The following is a 20,706-nucleotide window of genomic DNA, read 5'->3' on the forward strand; positions in this document are numbered from 1 at the left end:
CCCATAAACCTCGCTTGTATTCGATCTATAAATGTGTTCGATCTAGAAATGACAATGTCACATCCATGCAACTTTCTGGAAAATAGCCCCCCACACGAGGCGGGAACAATAATACCCGATTCGTCAGCTCTCATGACAGCGGCATCGGTGGCAACATCCTTGCCGCACCTGCATGCACCTAGGTTATCAATGGAAATGATCATTCTAGCATCTTTCATTGAATATATATACCCTGCTTCTCCGCAAATATCTCGAGGCGTCATATCTGAATTACACTACACCCCAACCCATAAAATACCCCGCCCACTATAATCCAACTTGGCTCACGGACATAAAAACATCATCACGATGCCGTTTAAGCTCAAAGACGATAGTGGAAAAAAGAATAGCCCTTGTATCATCTTGTGCTCCGATTGGTTAAATAGAGGTAAATGAGGGTGCGGACCATAGAAGATAAAGCGATGCAAACAGATAGGCCATTGCAAACCTAATTTGAGTCAAATGATTAATGAAGGGTGGGGAACATTTGTATGGTATAAAACTGAAAGTAGATACGCAGCTTAGGAAAGGAGCACAACAAATAACTGTAAAAAGGAAACACAATGCTTCATCATAAAACAAAGAACAGAAGCTAATTCAGGGAAATCAGCTCCGTGATACAAGGCAGCAAAAGATAATTAGGTGCTTACAAAAGTAAAAGAAAAAGAAAAATACTACCCTTCCATACCATACCCGATAAGAATATATAAAAAGAAGAAAAAGAAAGAAAAAAACACAGCTAAGCCTAATCCCCAAGAGAACGCCGTACCCGACGATTTTCCCACAATATCCCCTAGAAGCAAACTTCTTTCCTAAATGCTAATAGATCTTTTCAAAAGAAGTGCAATAATGAAGTTGTTTTAAAAAAAAGATATAGGAAAGAGAGAAAGCAACATAACCGAAAACATCCCTTATCCCATATCTTGGATATGAATTATTCGAGCAACCTTGAAATCACTTCAATAAGGGCATATGATAGTACTGATTGTGCTCCCTTTTCCATTATGAAGAAATAGGGGGGAGAGGGAGGGGGTCCGAAAAAGACACAATGTAAAAAAAGAAAAAAAAGAGAAAAAGCAAGGAAATAAAGCCCTCAATCCTCCTCGTGGTTCAACATTCCATGTACCCGCCTATCATCGCCGCTGGTGTTCTATTTGAAATTCTTGAACATATCGCTATCCAAGCTCGAGAATCCACTATCAAAGAGATCGTCCGGCAACCTCGGGGGTGGAGCAATGGATTGCACCGTCTTCGTACGAGTTAAGTTTGTAGGAGAGCTACTTGGGGAGCTTTCGGTATGAGCTGGGGCAGCAACCTGAGCAGCAATCATAGTCGCGGCAGCAGCAGCGACAGGTGGAAGTCTTGGAAGATTCTGAGTTTTATCTTCTTTCTTGGATTTTTTCCACCAAGACCCTTTCTTGCCCCCAGAAACCTTTCTTTTGCTGTCGCGTGACATGACTGATGCCGTTGGAGATAGGGGCCCTGAGAGAATGGAAGATTTGTCGTCGTCTTCGTGAGTGTATGAAGAGTTTAGGGAGACGCGGGAGAGAAAACGACGCATAGATGTAGGGCGTCCTGGGGACTGTGGTGGCGTCGTGGGGGAGGCATCGAGAGACGTAGGCGTTGGTGGAGGCCTTGGGTCTCTTGTGGTATTCTCAGTAGGAATCAGCTCTCCAGCGGGGACGTGGGGTAGGTTAGTGCCAGAGGTGAGGGGCTCTAGAGGAGCCAGTGTGGGCAGCTGAAGGTGAGGAATTCCATTGGGTGCCATTGTGAATGGGATTATTATTCGGAACCGGTGGGGTGGGGGAGGGGAATGATGTTAAGGGGAATGATAGGGGTGGTGGTGGTTGTATGTAGGGTAAGCGGGTACTGTGTGATGGATGGGCTACTCGGTAGTAGGCAGAGAGAGTCTTGGATCGTCCTGATTGTCTTAGATGGAGCTCTTATGTAGGATATGCAGAATGTGGAGCGTATGCCTGTGTATCATGCAGACGAACGGAGCAAAGGTATCAACAGCAACAGACAGTAGAAACTAAGAGAAAAAAATGTTTGAAACAAAACCAGAAAACAAGGGGTAAATTTCTCTCTGAACTCAATACTACGAGAAACAAGCGTTGGCGGGAAATCGCGTTTTTATTCTTCTCTCTTGACCTGACTTACTGACTGGCTGGGCTCACCCAGCATTTGCACTTACTCTCTCAAAAAATAGAATGGTGACACAAGCATGCACGCGTCTTCTCATCATCGACGATAGGCCCTGAAACCCCCTGCCTGCCGAAGTAAGCAAGTAAGCGACTGGATGTGCAAGCAAGCAAGCAAACACACAGAACACGTAACGTCGTCGATCCTCACCTAACGGCTTCTAGCCTTGCAGTGCAGCAAGCAAAGTGGCTTATGCTTAGTATTGATATTATGGAGTTGGGTTTTCGGAAAAACCTCATGTGCTACATGTACTCTATTGTATGCTCAGAATATCGCTGCTCCTGTATTTGATTGGTTGGTCGGCGGTGCCTGCATCGATGTACGCACGTAAACCTCTAGATATCCTCCTGCCTCGATCCTAATGTTCCTCGTCCCGTTTAAAAGAACTTCCTGTGATCATGGTCAACCACATCATTAGTCGACTGTTATAGCACTTACGGAGTATATTACTCGTACGAGACACCAGCAGTATGTAAGATCTATTCATGGCCGTGTCCCCGGATGATTGCTGCAAGGGACATGATTGGGATTAGTTTTTGACTAGCCTTACAGGGTCGAGTTCCGACGCTAGGTTCGGACTGAAGCTTTAGGGAGTAATTGCAAATTGTCGTCAATGAAGGCCATGCCACTGTATGATATATCGATACTGAGTTTTATTTATTCACGCAGTTATTTGTGAAACTACATGTACATGTAGTACGAGCTCTGCAGGCACTGGTGCTTGTTCTACCATGGCCGGACACGCGGTTTGAGGGAGTTACACGGCGTCGGGATCATATTTGGTAGCCAAGGCCCTCGCAAGGGGTAACATCGAATTGCCGACAGTGGATGACGGACATCCGTGTATCTACAGGCTTCCCCGACCAACCAAACACTTGTCGCCCACCGTACATAATGGTTTGAAAATCTTCCGAATTCAAGAAGAGATATGTAAAGGGACCGAGAGATAGCTCAGGTCGCCCAAAAACCTTTGTTGGTTTCTCACCTGGGCCCGAGATGTGAGGACCTCCAAACACCGGTAACTGCCGTATGCTGTGTGCCGTTAACAAACTTTGGGAATCTTCGGCCCTCCGGAGATCGTTCCAGATAATAAGAACCCGGAAACAGACACCAAAAACCGTCCCTTGCAACGAGTGATGACATAGGTGCCTATAAAAGGTCATCAAATGGAGCTGGATATGAACCCTGAAAAGCCTAGGAAGTGAAATTAAAGATTTTAAGCCTCAGTTCTTGGCACCCGACCGGGTAATTGGAAGGGGGCAATAATCGTGAGCACGTGGGAAAAAAACCCCACCTAGAAAAATACGTACCCCACCGTTAATAAACCCCTTTTTCCCTTTGAACGTCTCGTAAACAAGCAAACGCCACTGCCCTAGCCACTTAACTACAGGAAAGAGATTAAACCGAAGATATATCGATATGAGTGACAAGATATTCATTCTCAAGTCCAAAGATGGCAAGCCACTTAAGCTTGACACCGCAGTCAGTTACCTTCCTTTATTGAAGCAAGATTTCGAAGAGAACCTGGGCGGAAATTTGAAATACATGGATTGATGAACTAATAGTTCTCTTAAACCGCCTTTAGATCGACGTCGAACCCTACATTTTGTCTCTTAAAGGAAACACTACTGTGGAAGAGATAAGACTCGGCGGAAACACCCTTGGAATCGAAGCCTGCAGAGCTCTTGGTGAAATTCTCAAGTCAAACAGAAATCTCAAGGTCTATCTCATATGCTCTCTTATTATCATTAACCACTCTAACTTCCCCAGGTATTCAAAGCAGATGATATCTTTACTGGTCGCCTTATTTCCGAGATCCCAGATGCTCTCACCGCCCTCCTCACCCCTCTCCTAGACCTGCCGCATCTCCACACTGTAGATCTATCCGACAACGCCTTCGGCGGCCGTCTGGCTGAACCACTGCGCGATTTCTACTCTAAAGCAGGGCCCCTGCGCCATCTTTTGTTGAATAACAACGGGCTCGGTCCTGCTGGCGGTACCATAGTCGCTAATGCCATCAGGGACCTTGCCTCTCTCAAAGCTACAAACTCTTCATTCCCCCCACTCGAAACAATTGTTTGTGGTCGTAACAGACTTGAAAACGGGTCCATGGATGCATGGGCTGCTGCGTTTGCTGCGCATAAGACACTTAGAACAGTAAAGATGGTACAAAACGGTATCAGGCAAGAGGGAATCGACAAGCTATTGAGAGATGGACTCTCAAAATGTGCCGGGCTTGAGACAGTCGACTTACAGGATAACACATTCACATCCTATGGTGCTACTGCCTTGGCCACAGTTGTAACTGGTTGGTCAGATATGGTGGAGTTGGCTGTCGGTGATTGTTTGTTGGGCGCGCGGGGGGGAGCTATACTGGCTGAAGCTTTGGGCCAGGGAAAGAACAAGGCGATCAAAACATTAAGGCTGCAGTTCAACGAAATTGACGCCAAGGGTGTTGAAGCGCTCGAACGTGCTGTTAAGCAGTCACTTCCCGCGCTGAGACTCATGGAGCTTAATGGCAATAAGTTCTCAGAGGATGATGCCGCTATTAGTGCGCTGAGGGAAATCTTCGAGAATAGAGGATTTGGAGAGCTAGATGAGCTCGACGAGCTAGAAGAAGAATCAGACGAGGATGAGGATGAAGGTGAAGATGAGGAGGAAGACGATGAGAAAGAGGATATTGTTAAGGATGCGGAAGATGAAGAGCAGAAGAAAGTGCCCCAGAGAAAGGATGCTGTCGTTGATGAACTTGCGGATATCCTCGGTGGCACCAAGATTTAGAGAGTGCGTACTTTTTCTTCTTCTTTAGAAATGTGCATGCAAGAGTAATGCATGATTACACCTGGTGTCTCACGGTTCTTTGTTCTAATATACCAATTCCTTAACGAAATTAATGCCTTTGTTACCCAAACTTGAGGTCAATAATATTTAATGTGTACTTAGCATGTACACGCATGCTCTTCAATCCCACTGCATTCAACCCCACTTCATTCAATCCTACATTACTCCCCAAATGGGTGAAATAATTAAGTTAGAAGAATACATGTACTGTATGCATTAGACTATACTACGAGCCTAACAAATCTCCTGCCAAGATTTGAATGGAGCTCATCTCTTTTGTTTCCCTTTTTTCTTTTTTAAGGGTCTTAGGTAGCTACGAGTAGAAGGTCGGTCCTCTAAATGGAGGGCCGAGACATTTACATGGAAGAAAGCTAATATATGGATACAAGGGTGTTAATAATTCCGATACCTACATGGCTACACCTTAATCAGCTACATGTAGCTACATATAGGATAGGTTCATTTAAAGTAAACTCTGGCTGAGGCTGCTTGGGACAGGCCATGAATCCGAAATATTCTGCTTGACTGGCCAATGTTCGGAAACGTATTTTTGAAAGTTCATGCTTGATTGGCAACATACAACGGCCCCTAGTTGACTATGGTATATCATGCCCTTGTATACATGTATCTTACTGTTAACAGCAAGCTTTCCATAGGGGAAGGGTACGAGACTACATATACATGTACCTGCATACAACTACATGTCTAAATATAAATATATATATAAAAAATAGAATAGTCAGGTATCTCTGTCATCACGAAAGGTTTCTATTGGATGTTTAGCTTCCTCCGATTTCTGTAGTCTGGCGAGTTACGGCTGTCAATAGACAAAGAATTGGGTTCATTAAGGGAGACGACATGCATGTTTTTCAAACATTCATTTTAAATGGCAAACATACCTCAAGCACTACTGTCATGATATATAATAGCCTTCTGACCAAGATTATTGACCTTCATGCCTCCCATCACTATTTCTGCTCTTCCAAAACTACAACCTTACGTGAGCAAGGAGGGGCTTAGTATGCCGCGTAGCGGTAGGTGGCCCCGACTGCGTGCGAGGGATCGGTGTTTATTTCACATCATTACACCGAACTGTATGTTTATCCGAGCCATTGAACAGGACTGTGAGTTTCCTGGATCTTTATATATTCTCTTTCAGTTTTCGACGGTTCCTCGCGCTGATGGTTGATTTTATATGCGGCCGGAGGCCGCTCCTCACTAGTATGGTATATATTTACATACTTCTGGGTGCTTTAAAATCATTATGTATGGATTAAATTCACTCCCCAAACTATGTACAGCGGTAGGTAATAATGATGGAACGGGCTGAGACACAGTGATACCTGTTTTGGGTAAAACGCCACCAATATACGGTGTTTGCAGGTATAACTGTATCTCAGGGCGTTCCATCACTTATTACTTATCGCTGTACACTAAGTACATGTAGTATACAATGATGTGATAAAAGTCAGACTAAAAATTGTAGAACGAGTTATTTTTATTTAGCTAGAGGGATTCTTATCACAATTGGTCACTCGATATTGGAAGAGTCACGTGGAGAGTGGATAACCTCTGATAAGGCTGATAAGAAGAGAAACCCTAACCCTTCTCGTCATCCTAGTTGCACGCGTCTTCCCAGTATCACCACGTTTTCGCCGTCTCTCTCTCCTCATCATCATCCATCAAGTCCTGCGTTGAGGAAAATCTGTGTCTGTCAATGTCTGTTAGGAGAAAAACATTGGCTGCGGTGACTGGCTCTATGCCGCCACCACCTCTGCAATTCTCAGGCTCTCAATATGGAGATCAGCCTCCACCCTCTTCTGTCGCAGTTATTGTCCAAAATTTATCAAAAAATGGAAGTGGTTCCTCTCGAATGGTTGATCGCGACACATTTCAGCAGTTGCTGGCGGAAGTAATGGGAACAGATGGGGACCCTTCAGACGCAAGCCTCGAAGACAATGTGAGGATAAACTACAAAGTTGTGGAAGTGGTCATGGAAGCTGGAATCAGCGTCCTATTAAATGGAGACCCCTTCGCTTCTACCAGCGATTTACTGCTTCAAGCAACGAACAGCCTACTTGTGGTGAGGTTAACAATTCAAAGATCACCACAGGTGCTATTTTGCCAACCATCTGTTGAGCATGCCGCCGAACCGAATCGACCAATACTTTTCTTATGGTTATTACCTAGATTGTTTCCGCTTCTTGGGCACAAAGTTGCGGAAAACATAAAGCTAGAACTAATACAGACAATAGAAGCTATCCTTATAGCTGCAGCGAAGGAGTCTGAGGCGTGGAAATATCTGACAACGGTGATGGGGTACTGTCGGAGCTGTGTTACGTGTACGCTTTTTTTTTTGACACTTTTTCCTGGTAGTGATTATATTTCTTAAGCGATCGCTGATAGAGATGTTGGATTTTAATTATAAAGGTATCATCGATTCGTTCCATAGCACCGCGAAAATCACCGCTGCTATGTCCAATTCCTTTAGGCTGGAGCTCCCAGACGAAGACTTTTCGATCAATCTATCACAACTACCCACAAATTCTCCCCCAGTGACGCATCAATCCCTCAGATTTGTTATTAAGGATCCAGAAAACGCAGCTTGTGTAGCCATTCATCTTTTTGCCGTACTTTCCAGGATTTCTGCTTCTAGCGATGATATTCCTACACTAAGAACTGCCGCAGACAATTTCTTGTGGTTCTTGCAAAACATCTCAAAGCTATGGAAAAGCATGAGAATTTGGGAGTCCATTCCGATGTTGCAGACAAAAGTTTCTAGAATCCGCATCAATATCTTGGAGGCATTAGGGAGTTCCCTGGGTCAAATACCAAGATCGCAATATGGGAGCATAAAATGCGATAATTTATGCCTGCTTATAGTACGGTGTGCTAGTGAGACTTTGAGCCAACTGGTGGAGCAAGCAAACCAACCCACAGAACTTGTTCTGGCAAGTGTATTTCTTGGAGTCTTATTAGTCGCAGGCGATGCGCTCTCGGTTGATGAACTTTTGAGGGAGCAGGCTCTTCCTGTGGCATTTAAAGCTATGAATAATGATATAACATGGGAAATTCTGGATCGCGATCTTCAAGTATATTGCTAAGTGGTTTACCCCTGATAGAGAAAATCTTGGCTGATTATCTCATAGATGGTAGTAATACGTCTTGTCCTCGATGTTTCTAAAGATCCCGAGATTACAAGAAAAGCGATATCTCTCTTGCAGTCAGGTACAGAAGGGGGGTGGATTTTTAGAAACGAAAAATTACAGGAGGAGGCCGATCGGCTCAGGACCATTGAGATATCAGAATCTTTGGAGCAGAAAGACAATAACAGCGGCCGTAGAAAACGTCCTAGGCTCATGATAAAAGACGAGGTGCCCAGTGTGGAAACCCACCCTTTGGTATTAGAGACATTCCGTCTTCTGGGATACCGAGGGGTAGCTGGTCTACAGGGGTTGAGCGCGGTGGTGTTAGGAGACGCTTTCAATAAAATCGATGAGAATGAGCAATGCACTGTTGTTCAATCTCTTGGGCTCATCTCTTGTATCTTGGCCGGCAATCTGACTGAGGGCCTAGAGCTTGATCAAAGGAACTTGCAATGTACCCACTATTATTGCTCCTATTGTGACGCTGAAACCACAGGAGTATCTTTAGCAGCCAGATCATATGCCGATGAACGGAATGATGTGCTATTCACAGTTTTGGAGATTCTTCAGAAGTTGGACAACTTCCGGGGTTCTTCAAGAGTGAGGGTATGGGGCTTGATGAGTATAAGACGGATTTTGAATCATACAAGAAATTTAAAGCATCTAAGCTTATTTGGAGCATTTGGGAAATGTTGCTTTGAATCATTGAAGAGTTCAAGAAGGGAAATTAGAATTGCCGCTGGGTATACTTTACCAATATATATTCTTGTGATAAGTGTGAGCTAATAGTGTTTTCTGTAGACGAACGTTGCCATCCTTTGTCGGGTTTAGTCATGATGAAGGACTTCTGAAAGAGAATAGGATAGAGGTCCTTCGTTATTTACGAGCAAAGTCGATGAGTGATGAGCTGCAGTATCAAGAAACCTTTGTTTTGGCTTGGAGCCAAATAGGGAGGTAAGGTTCGTGCATAATCCAACAGAGTTTTGGGCTGATAATTTTCTCCAAGAGTATCGGCAGGCTCGGAGCTAAATTTTTCACTGATACGGCTGGTAGAGTATCTTGGGCATGCGAATTCGTTCATAATCGGGGTCGCTTACAACGAAGTAGAGTAACCATTTCTGATCGATTATCTTATATCTTCAATACTTACTGTGCTAGATCCAATTCCTCGCAGAAATACATGATGTAACGCCTAAGCAGTTACTCACACCATATTGGCGCAGCATCAGCGCAAGTGTTGTTAAACAGCTACAGTCCAAACCGCAGATTGCTGGATACCTTTCAGATATATTGGGGATCAGTGTAGACGACTTCCTGGGGACCACTCAAACATATACACTACCTTACATGATATTGTGGAAACGGGTAGAAATAGTTGAAAGGGTTGCACAGGCATGTGGTAAGAGTGCTTGGTTTGTATGCCATGAAAATATGACCTTTATTCTTGCTCTTCTTCTTGCCCAAGACGTGGGAGATATCGAACAAACGACAATGGCTCTACTTATAAATGCCTCAGAGAATTTTAAGTCATGTTCATTGAGGGAGCTGGTAAGACCTGAGAAAATCACTCTTGCAACTGAACTGTTGAAAGCTGCTGGCGATGCAGACCAAGAGAATAAGGAACCGGTTTGTGCTTTTGAACGTAAATTCTGGCTTAAGAAATTAGATAACTAAGTCCAAATAGATACATAGAGCACTAGCATTGGTAGCTGAGCTTAGTCGAACAACGAAATCAGCCGAGAGCAAGGAAGCACCTTTAGACGAATTTTTCAAATTAAATGTTCTCGGAATATTCACCGAATTCATGACATTGTTAAAAGAAGCTCCTACCCCGATGGTAGAAAAAATTCGTATTATAAAAGCGATTGAGGAGATGGTTATATTGGCCGGGGGGTATATAAGTGGCGCACTACCGCAGGTAATCCAGTCCCTTGCTTATAGCATTCGCTTTTTTCGTCTTAAAAGTCTATTCTAACTCTATTTGTCAAGATATGCGCCTGTTTACAATCAGCACTGGAAACCGAACAATTGCGAACAAGCGCTTTATATGCTTGGAGTGCAATCATAACGACCTTACCCGCAGAAGTAATCAGTCCATTGCTAGTTCAAACTTTCTCAGTGATATTGCAATACTGGAATGATTTTCAGGACGATGCAAGGAAGAGAGCTCAAGAAATCATTACACACTTTTTCAATAAATATTCCCGGACTATCGAAAAAGATGTTGGCATGATTCCTTCTTTGGCATTGATACCATCGTCTTCGCATTTTGAAACACAACTTAAAGAATGGAGATGTTCCATTGGTGTAAAACAACGTTTCGACCTTCTTTCACGGCGATGTCGCCATGAAAATGTGGCTGTTGTAGAACAGGCATTGATTGAGTTAACAGGGTTCATTAGGGAAAACCAAGCATTCATACATACAGCGGCCATAAATGAACAGCCTGACGAGGTGGTTCCTCAGTTAATAAGGACACTTTTGGATGTTGTTGTTGCATTCAAAAACACGGATTTAAACTCTAATCCTAAGGTTCAGCTGAATATCCAACGCCTTTGTGCCGAATCACTCGGTTTGATAGGAGCCGTGGACCCCAATCGTGTGGAAACAACTCGAGAGATACGCGATATGATGGTCTTACATAATTTCGAGAAGGCAGACGAGAGTGTTGAATTTGTTGTTTTTTTCCTAGAGGAGAAGGTTGTAAAGGCATTTCTTTCAGCTACTGATACGAAAGTCCAGGCTTTCCTCGCATTTGGAATGCAAGAGCTACTAAGATTTATCGAAGTAGGAGTTGATGTTAGTCGCAGTCGTGGCGCACGAGTTCCTCAGTCTATAGTCGCAGCTGAAAGATGGGCATCCTTTAGCACAACAGCCCGGAGTGCTCTGACGCCGTTTCTGGGATCTAAATATATTCTGCAGCAGAAAGCCCAGGTTTCATCTTGTTCGTACCCAGTTTTCTCTCTGAACAAGACACATCGCAGCTGGCTTCATTTATTACTTATGGATTTGTTATCGAAGGCTAGAGGTGTGAATGCTGAAGGTATATTTTCGACATGCGGTCGGATGTTAAAGGGCCAAGATATCTCTATATCTCTGTTTCTGTTACCATTTGTCACATTGAATGTCATCATTGCGGGAGAAGACAGTGATCGGAAAAACATTGCCAGCGAAATATTGGCCGTGCTACGACCTACGGAGGGTTCAGAAAGCATTATGGCTTCAGAAAATCTTAAGCAGTGCACCGAGGTTTGTTTTGAGTCATCATAATTTGGAAGGGAAACTAATGTCAATAGACGGTTTTTCTTCTCATAGACCATTTAACAAGGTGGCTACGCGATAAGAAAAAATTAAACTCATCGCTTCAGGTTCAACGAGCAAGGCAACAAAATCGTCACGTTGCTTTAGAAGATGAGACTGGGAAAGATGTTGCTGTCGAACGGGTCGAATCAGTCCTTTCTGTAATACCTCCAGACATGATGGGTATACGTTCATTTGAATGCCAATCATATGCAAGAGCTCTTTTTTATTGGGAACAACACATTCGCCAGAAAAGAGATACTACACGTGAAGATGAGATGACGCCTTTATATGAGAGGCTACAGCATATATATACTCAGATTGACGAACCAGACGGAATCGAGGGCATTTCGACGAAATTGCCTGTTCTCAATCACGACCAACAAATCCTCGAACATCGGAAGGCTGGAAGATGGACAGCTGCACAGAGTTGGTATGAACTTCTCTTATGCGAGAAACCAGATGATTTGGAAATTCAGACAAATCTTCTAACCTGCTTGAAAGAGTCCGGGCAACATGGTAGGCTTTATTATTATCCGCACGTTTTATCAGTTTCCTAACGCTACATTTAGAAATGCTTTTAAACCAGGCTGACGGCATGATGGCCAACTCTCCAAATCCCCACCCAAGGATACTAGAATTTGCCATAGAAGCCTCCTGGATTTCTGGCAAATGGGACGTGTTAGATAAATATCTCATGAGGTCTGAGGGCTCGATAGAATCGTCTTATGAAATCAAAATAGGTAGCGCTTTATCTGCACTGCGCAAGCAAGACACGGATACATTTGCAAAGGAGATAGCCAGAGCGCGGGAAAATGTCGTAAGCAGGTTGTCCGAATCTCTTACGGGGTCTTTACGTCAATGCCATGATTCAATGGTCAAACTTCATTCATTATCAGAGATTGAGGAAATCAGCTTGACATTACAGCAAGGAACCTTTGATAAAGCAAGTTTCTCGGCAAATCTAGAGAGGCGTCTTGATGTGATGGGGACTTACTCGAATCATAAGCAATACATTCTGGCTCTTCGTCGGGCTGTATTCCAGCTTTCCGGGTATAAAACACTATCCTTAAAATGCATTTGGACAAAACTGATTGCCGTAGTGCCGAATTAGCTAAGGACAATATTGCATCGACTTGGCTCGCTAGTGCTCGCTTTGCAAGGAAGGCAGGTCAAATACATCAATCATTCAATTCGGTTCTCCATGCCTCAAGACTCGGTGCACCACTCGCGACTGTAGAACATGCAAAACTATTGTGGCACGAAGGCCAGCATCGGAAAGCTATACAAAATCTTGAGGGGGCAATTTCTTCAAACATGATACAAACTAACGACTCTATCACTGAGACTATACAATCTGGAAAGAACCACCCTCAAAATATTGTCTCAGCGAAAGCTATTCTTTTGTTAGCAAGGTGGCTGGATGGGGCAGGCCAAACTCATTCAAAAGAGATCATCTCGAAATACACCAAGGCATCATCATACTTTGTTAGATGGGAGCAAGGCCATTACTTTCTCGGACGGCATTATAATAAGCTTCATGAGGCCGAGAAGGGGATTGCGCCACTCAGTCAAAGCCAGCCCTTCTTAAATGGAGAAACAGCACGATTAGTCTGCCAGTCTTACCTTCGTGCTCTTGCATTCGGAACAAAATATATATTCCAGACAATGCCTCGAGTATTAACCCTTTGGCTAGATCTAGGTGAGAACCAGGAATTGGAAGAAGTTCACGGAAGTGCGGATTTCAGAAGTCATATTTTAAGAGAGAGACTCAAGAATTTGACCAATCTACACCTCTCGGTACAAAAGTATAGCGAGAGGCTACCCGCGTGGATGTTTTATACCGCATTTCCCCAAATAATATCTCGAATTGTCCATCCTAGCCAAGAGGTCTACACGCATCTCCAGAACATCATTGTAAAGGTTGTTTCAACGCATCCCAGACAGGCCCTCTGGTCACTTACAGCGGTGTGCAAGTCAACATCAAGAGAAAGGTCCAGTCGTGGTGCGAGGATAATTAACAGGATAAAAGAAAATTATGTTGCTAAGGGCCGGAGAGAAGCAGACAATGAGTTGAAGAATTTAATATTGCAGTCGCAAAAGCTCACAGATCAGTTACTGCGTCTCTGTGACGCTGATCTGCCTTCGAAAGCAGTCACTGTCAGTTTGACGAAAGACCTTGGATTTAATCATTCCGTAGCACCTTGCATGCTTGTGGTACCTTTACAAACAGTTCTCACAGTGACACTTCCCCCAACCCCCGAATCTATAAAAAACCATGTTCCATTTAATCTATCTGCGCCTACTATTGCAGGTACGTACACTTCATCCCGTTATTTACCAGTAAGGCTGTGTCTTTGAGGCTCTCGCGAGTTGTTTTTGGCACGAATCACTGAAAATTCTCTCAGGGTTCGCCGACGATGCGGATATCATGTCGTCTTTACAAAAGCCTCGAAAAATTAAGATGCGTGGCTCTGATGGTAAAATGTATCCATTTTTGTGTAAGCCAAAAGACGATCTACGTAAAGACGCTCGTTTGATGGAATTTAACAACATGATAAACCGTTTCTTGAAGAAAGACACCGATTCTAGTCGCAGGCGTTTATGTAAGAAATAATATTCGCGGCCTTAGATTTTTTAAGAGCTGTCAATTTGCTAATGAATCGCAAGATATTCGAACATATATGGTCACCCCTTTGAACGAAGAATGCGGTCTTATTGAGTGGGTTAATAACGTACGACCGCTTCGGGACATCCTTTTGAAATCATATAAAACAAAGGGAATTATTGTGCAGGTTAGCAATTGAATAATCCATTTCTCTCTCTTTAAATATTAAGAATATTGATTTGACATACACATTAGTACTCCGAAATTCGTGTTCTTCTCGATAAAGCCTGCTCAGATCCCTCGAAGTCTCATATATTTACGGATTCCGTGCTTCCAAGGTAAACTGATAGATTATCATTGGGTTTGAATTATGAAATATATTAATTCACCTTAGATATCCTCCCGTATTCCATGAATGGTTTGTTGAAATGTTTTCAGGGCCAGCTGCTTGGTTTGCCAGCAGGGTCGGTTACTCGAGGACCTCAGCGGTTATGTCGATGGTTGGGCACATATTGGGGTATGGGACGGCACTTGATTGGTTGATGAACAATTTTCTGACTGAGATAGACTCGGTGATCGTCACGGAGAGAATATTCTCTTCGATGAAACTAATGGCGATACTCTCCACGTTGATTTCAACTGTCTATTTGACAAGGTAAGTGTTGACATCATCCAAGTAGTTGGTCTTTCTAAGAGAATACTGTAACTACAGGGTCTGGGATTTGAGAAACCAGAAAGAGTGCCGTTCCGTCTCACACACAACATGGTTGATGCACTGGGAGTGACAGGATATGAAGGTAAAATGCACTTTTAAGAGACCCTTTAGATACATGCATTTACAATGTTTCCTTTATAGGCACCTTCCGGAGAACTTGTGAAACGACCGTTAGGGTATTGAGGAATAACGAAGACACTCTTATGACAGTTCTAGAAACCTTCCTACATGATCCAGCCGTTGATATGGTTAAGAAGGTAAGCATGGTATTTAAAAGAATTTGATTCTGATTGAGGGTCTAACTCAATTATAGAAAAAAGCAAATATAAAAATTCCCGAGACGCCTAAGGATGTCCTGAAGAACATTCAGAACAAACTCCGAGGTCTCTTCCAAGGCGAAACTGTTCCGCTGTCAGTAGAGGGACAGGTTCAGGAATTATTGCGATCAGCCGTCGACCCGGGCAATCTTTGTGCAATGTAAATTATACCCTTCTGTTTTTTATTTAATTATAAGCTTTGAACGATGCTAACATAAAATACATGTAGGTATATTGGGTGGTGTGCATTCATGTGAAATTTCTTCGTGATGCAGCGGGCCGTATCTATACCTGTTAATTCTCTTGTTGCTCGGGCTAGGCTCTATATTTATTAAACGAAGGGGAAGCTTGTAATGCATTTAATCATAATTAAATCGATATTGACGCAATGACGTAAATTCCTAGTTACTGTATGACAGACGCCTGGACCAGGCCGGGCCGACAGGTGTATTGATGCGGAGTAGTACAAGGCCGGGAACGACGCCTGGTAGCGCTATTGTCGATATATTATGTAGCTCAGTTAATTCTGTATACGTATACAATGAGTAGGTGTTGGTAGGAGGACTGGGTACGAGCCTACATGTAGGTAGGTGTGTGAACTAAACTCTCATCGGTATAATAAAAATCGAAAACTAGGCCTTAAGGAGAGACGGTTTAGCAAATTATTCATGTACTTGAGGCTCTGCAGCTCTGCCACTCAAAGTTTATATATATATATTGCTACAGCGAAAGCTTGCTATAACGGTACGCTCGGGACCGGAATTTGGTACCGTTATAGAGAGATCTAGATTACCCTTATATAAGAGGTGATTGTGCTGAAATCCGGGCAAAAAGGACCGAGAAGTGCTACCGTTATAGAGAGATTACCCTTATAGAAGGTACCGTTATAGCAAGCTTTCGCTGTATTCAAGTTTCAAATATGCCAACTATAACGAAAGCGTGGTATAAGGGTATGCTTGGGACCGGAGACGTTCAGTACCCTTATAGGAGAATACCATTGTAGGAGGTATAAAAGCTTCCGCCGTATCTAGAATTGAGCCATATTCTTTATAATTTATATATATCGAACGCCATGATGGGGCCCGTTTGTCCGTACAAATATATAAGATATTGACTAACAATACATGTATAGACGTTACTATCGAGTATCTGCTGCATTAAGTCCCGGCTATGTAGATTACAAGACAAGAATCGTTGCGTTATGCCTCGAACTCTTCGAATGTCGAAGAAAGAGAGGTCTCCTGCACTAAAATAGTACAAAGTTACCTATATATGTAAGTTTAAGCTGCTCCCAGTGATTACAAGTACAGTGCGAAAAAGAGGGATGTTCTTGGTACCGTAGTGATAAATTATTATAGGACTTACCATAGTAGAACCGCCTTAAGAGAAATGCTACCCCCCCAAAATGACTATATTTCTTCTAATATATATTTATTATAATGTAATAGCAGTGCTAGATGATTCTCTATATTATCTTTTGATAAATATGTCTGTTTCTTGAATATAATTATTATTATTTTAATGTCGCAGCACTGTAGCATTCTTGACAATAGAGCGTATTTGCCAACCGTCAATTTCAAGAATTTACAAATTGTGGGGCTCCGAAATGGCAACCGGGGCTGTTAATTTTGAATTTCGGTGGGGCGGCGTGCTGTGAGATATACCAGGAGGATCACAAGTACCTAGTTTTGTTACTACCGAAGCTAGTATCATGGGTATGAATTTTCAGTTCTAACAGCGTACTTCACAGGTAGCATGATGGGTTGTCTGGTTTTCGGGGTTTATTCTGTCATACCGTTAACCAGATCGATTTTGGCCACTGCGGGGAACTGTCAATTTTGCCTCCCGAAACTGTCAAGTTTGAAGTGTCAATAGTTGAAATTGACGGTTGGCAAATACGCTCTAATCCCTTCGTCTGTTCCCGGTAATCACAACATATTAGGCCCATGACGGCGCCGTGATAGACACAATTTTAATGAAAAACAGTCTACTCACCTACCTTTTAGAGCAATTTTGCGTGACAAGTGGGTCAATCTTGCACCGCCAGCCGACGATTTGTATGGTGAGCCACCAATCGCCACATGTCGTGAAAACGCACGAAGGGATATGTAACTTGCAGCTTGAGTCTCTGCATGTGTAGTGAAATGACCCTAAACTATTACTGTTTCTCTATGATAGGGACCTAATACATACTATGTAGAGTATGTAGAGTACATGTACTTACACGAAGTAAGCACATACTCTAGTTACCTGACAGTACGATATTTCCCAGGGTTAGGGTTATTATGTAGAAGGTGGTTGTGGTCGTTGTGCAAGCAACCCTAACCCTAGCGGGTTTCTTTACTGTCTAGGTCCAACTATGTACTCTGGAGTTATTTTTCATTTGAATAGAGGAATTGACTCTCACTCGGGGCCTGGCTAGCTCGATGGCAACAGGATGGTGAGATTCACGGAGCGAGCCGTCATTTCCATTTTAGGATTAGGTGCGGCTCCGCATAAAGCTCAGGTCTTCAACGTTTCCCACTTCAGTTTGCGACCCAAAGCACACCCAAAGCACACCCAAAGAACGCCAAAGTACCCGCCAACCGAGTAAGAAATACGCAGTGATGAATGCAGATCAACTTTTACTCTCATTGAAATCATGGCCGGAAGAGAATCTTGAAGAAACCTCAGTCTCGTCTCTCATCAATAGAATACAAGCTCAGCGTGGCCATTTCCGCGATGTCAACGAAAGCTTACTTGAGGAGGAGATAGCTGCCGGGAAAGACGAGCCGCAGGACGATGAGCTTCATGGCGACCCCGAAAATAAAGCTAATGGAGGTACTGCGGATAAGACAGCCGGTGATCAAGAGAGCGCGACGGAACTGAGGAATGCGAAGGTGAAGATGGCAGCTTTGGTAGGGTATGTGCGTGCTTAGTGCTTTTCGAGTGCGATCTTCAAAGTCACTAATATCGAGTAAATTTGAAAATAGGCATGCTTTAAATGAAGCTTTATTGGGCCTTGATTACATATCTTTTCTCGTATCTTTGCATAATCCAGAGACCGGCAATTTGACCATGTCTCCGGCTCTTAAAGAGGCCGTGCCCACTGGTAGTTTAGGTTTCGATAAGATTCAGCGCAAACCCGATCCGAAAGCAATCAAAGATGACGAGATTGTTTCAAGAGCTTGGAAGATGGAAGGTTTAAACTCGGCGGCAGACGCCCTATTGAGTGCGTCTGAGAAGCTTGGACGAGAGGTCGAGAAGGAGAGCAGATACTGGGAACAAGTTCTGGCTATTCGCGACGAGGGTTGGGTTATAACACGCATACCTCGAGAACGACAAACCTTGGGTGTGAGATATGGATTTGCGGAATCGGCAGCAGAGTACAAGAGCAAGGGCATAGGGGCGTTAAGAAGGGGTGAAGATGGAAGCGTTGTAATGGACGACGTAGCTACCACCGGGTCCCTTGGGAAGGCGATGCTTAGAGTTCGTGTTATAGAGAACGGAGAGGTTAAGGGAGTCAGCGTACAGAGCGGAAACAAGAAATCTACATCCGTTAAGGATGTGATTGAGCGCGCACGAAACTTTGTTTATGAGGACGAACTTTTCTTTGAAATTATGAGAGAGGCGAGGATCATGGCGAATCAGGGAATAAGAACCAGCGAGGACGGCGTGACACTTCAACTTGGGGAACACCGAAGCATCATAATAGATATGGTGAGTTTGTTATCACTGATTCTCGTCACCTGTAGAAAAACCTAATGAATATACAGGCTCCTCTTGATGATGATGATACGACGCTCGATGTTCACAGTCCGGAGAGTGGGTTGGCACAAGGAGTAGCAATGGCCTTTCGGATATTGTTATCATATAATCACAGAATGAGTCTCAAGAAGCGAAGCAAGCCACCACCTGCACTGAGCCCGAGAAAACAACCTGTGCCTCCGCTTCTCTTGGTAAGACCCATTGCAACACATCTCATTCACCATCAACACCTGAGTCATTTGCAAGGCCTACTTAAATCCTTAATTGGCATCGCAAAGTCTGCGGGTCTACACGGCGAATACACGTTGAAGCCTTTACAGAACTGCCGACAACCCGAAATTAAGGACGTGGAATCTGCCGTAGATACGTTTATGGGAAGATTAGAGAGCGAAGCAACACTTGTGTTGCCGGGTGGCTGGAAGGTTGAAATCCAAATGTCGACAATGTTAGGACACCCGTTGTATGGGACTGGATTCACCATCAACACATCGCATGACGGAGTCTCTGCACGATTAATGGGTGAGAATAAGTTTAGCTCAGTAGAAGAGATGGAACTGTATCTTTGCTGGTGTTTGGAGCGAAGTGTTGTAAACGAAATCCGATGCATGGGCGATAAGTGGCAGCAAATAGCCCAAGGAAATGAGATGAGGAATGTTGAAAAACAGACAAGAAAAATCCGCGTCGAGGCAACCAGGGTAGGATTGTCCATTGTTACAGGAGCAACTGGTGGAACAGATACTAGGTTTGTGTGGGATGGTAGTGAGGCTGGTAAAAGCTTACAGGATTTACTGAAAGAGTTCTAAATAATAAGAAAGGGTACCGTTCTTTACAAGATTGTGAGTATGTACATTTCTGTACTGGTTGGGAAATGATCTTTGTTGCTTGAATATCTATTTTCCTTCTCGGAGGACACGCTCTTTCTCCAGATCCTCTTCAGCAGCAAGAAAGTACTTGGTCGTGTCTACACCGTGCTATCAATGTTGTTAGGCGGAATTGCTTTATCAAGAGGGATACTCGAAGGCCTCACCTGGTTGTGGTTGACAAAGTTGAACCATGGCAACACATGGAAAAAAACCTGGGAGTATCGAGAGTTGCGAGCGGCAACTCCCTGCATGTACGGAGTCAAGATAGACTCTCCATAAAGTGGCTCTTTCCTCTTTACTTTTTCCACCATTTCCTTCATATCCATGTCCACTTCCCGTTGGTTCTCGGTCCAGCCCCAGAAGCGCACTGCCGATTTAAGGTATATCAGTTTTTTTTGGACTGGTCTGGAGGAGACTGTAGATATCTGGAATAGGCATACAGGATGATCCAAGGTAGAATCTTAAGAAACCAGCGGTGACTCCAAGGGCTCCGGCAAGGCGCATGCTCTGTGCGAATGCACCCTTAGGGAGCATGGCGGGGGACTTTTTCTCCCATAACCAGAAGAGGGCAGGTCCAACAGCCGCAGTACCAGCTCCTACGGCGTAGTCGGATGGTCGGGCATAGCGGATAACACGCCAAAAGTGCCTGTAAATTACATGTCAGTCATGTTGTTTGAGATTTGGGTTGCGATTGAGTAGCTTACGGATCTGTGTCAATGACCTGAGTATGTTATTAGCCAAACCAGACCACGAACCATTGAAGGAATACAAGAATACAGGGGGAAAGACATACTGGATAGTCAGTGTTAAGTTGCTTTGGAGGAATGGCCATTATGAGGGAGAATGTTGAGATGTTTTATCGCATATACTAGAGCTGAGTTCACCCGTAATTATTAGTTGACGTTAAAACCCCCGCAACCCCATCTGG

The 20,706-nt window shown here is 43.8% G+C and overlaps 5 protein-coding genes across 5 annotated transcripts; 3 read left to right on the top strand and 2 right to left on the bottom strand.

The window, feature by feature from the left end:
• Positions 1-1,189: 1,189 nt before the first annotated feature.
• H6S33_000628 (uncharacterized protein) lies at positions 1,190-1,807 on the bottom strand (the record flags this gene model as incomplete). The annotated part of the gene is made up of 1 exon (XM_044832026.1): positions 1,190-1,807. One exon carries the CDS (start codon positions 1,805-1,807, stop codon positions 1,190-1,192), a length of 618 nt encoding a protein of 205 aa, XP_044700187.1.
• Positions 1,808-3,660: 1,853 nt separating this feature from the next.
• H6S33_000629 (uncharacterized protein) lies at positions 3,661-5,022 on the top strand (the record flags this gene model as incomplete). Its single annotated transcript, XM_044832027.1, has 3 exons — positions 3,661-3,723; positions 3,827-3,961; positions 4,012-5,022. The coding sequence occupies 3 exons, from the start codon at positions 3,661-3,663 to the stop codon at positions 5,020-5,022; spliced, it is 1,209 nt and encodes a 402-aa protein (XP_044700188.1).
• A 1,777-nt stretch (positions 5,023-6,799) lies between these two features.
• On the top strand, positions 6,800-15,425 carry H6S33_000630 (uncharacterized protein; the record flags this gene model as incomplete). Its single annotated transcript, XM_044832029.1, has 21 exons — positions 6,800-7,170; positions 7,223-7,260; positions 7,338-7,424; positions 7,513-8,174; positions 8,232-8,834; positions 9,387-9,854; positions 9,913-10,146; positions 10,218-11,162; positions 11,250-11,477; positions 11,525-12,047; positions 12,101-12,581; positions 12,632-13,842; positions 13,937-14,134; positions 14,199-14,323; positions 14,392-14,474; positions 14,531-14,653; positions 14,704-14,791; positions 14,849-14,933; positions 14,993-15,108; positions 15,165-15,328; positions 15,398-15,425. The coding sequence occupies 21 exons, from the start codon at positions 6,800-6,802 to the stop codon at positions 15,423-15,425; spliced, it is 6,861 nt and encodes a 2,286-aa protein (XP_044700189.1).
• A 2,349-nt stretch (positions 15,426-17,774) lies between these two features.
• H6S33_000631 (uncharacterized protein) lies at positions 17,775-19,718 on the top strand (the record flags this gene model as incomplete). The annotated part of the gene is made up of 3 exons (XM_044832030.1): positions 17,775-18,070; positions 18,141-18,867; positions 18,924-19,718. The coding sequence occupies 3 exons, from the start codon at positions 17,775-17,777 to the stop codon at positions 19,716-19,718; spliced, it is 1,818 nt and encodes a 605-aa protein (XP_044700190.1).
• Positions 19,719-19,805: 87 nt separating this feature from the next.
• On the bottom strand, positions 19,806-20,610 carry H6S33_000632 (uncharacterized protein; the record flags this gene model as incomplete). The annotated part of the gene is made up of 5 exons (XM_044832031.1): positions 19,806-19,886; positions 19,943-20,145; positions 20,219-20,424; positions 20,483-20,499; positions 20,572-20,610. 5 exons carry the CDS (start codon positions 20,608-20,610, stop codon positions 19,806-19,808), a joined length of 546 nt encoding a protein of 181 aa, XP_044700191.1.
• Positions 20,611-20,706: the final 96 nt, after the last annotated feature.

Source organism: Morchella sextelata, assembly GCF_020137385.1.
Source record: "Morchella sextelata strain SCLS chromosome Unknown scls_1, whole genome shotgun sequence".
NCBI lineage: Eukaryota > Fungi > Ascomycota > Pezizomycetes > Pezizales > Morchellaceae > Morchella > Morchella sextelata.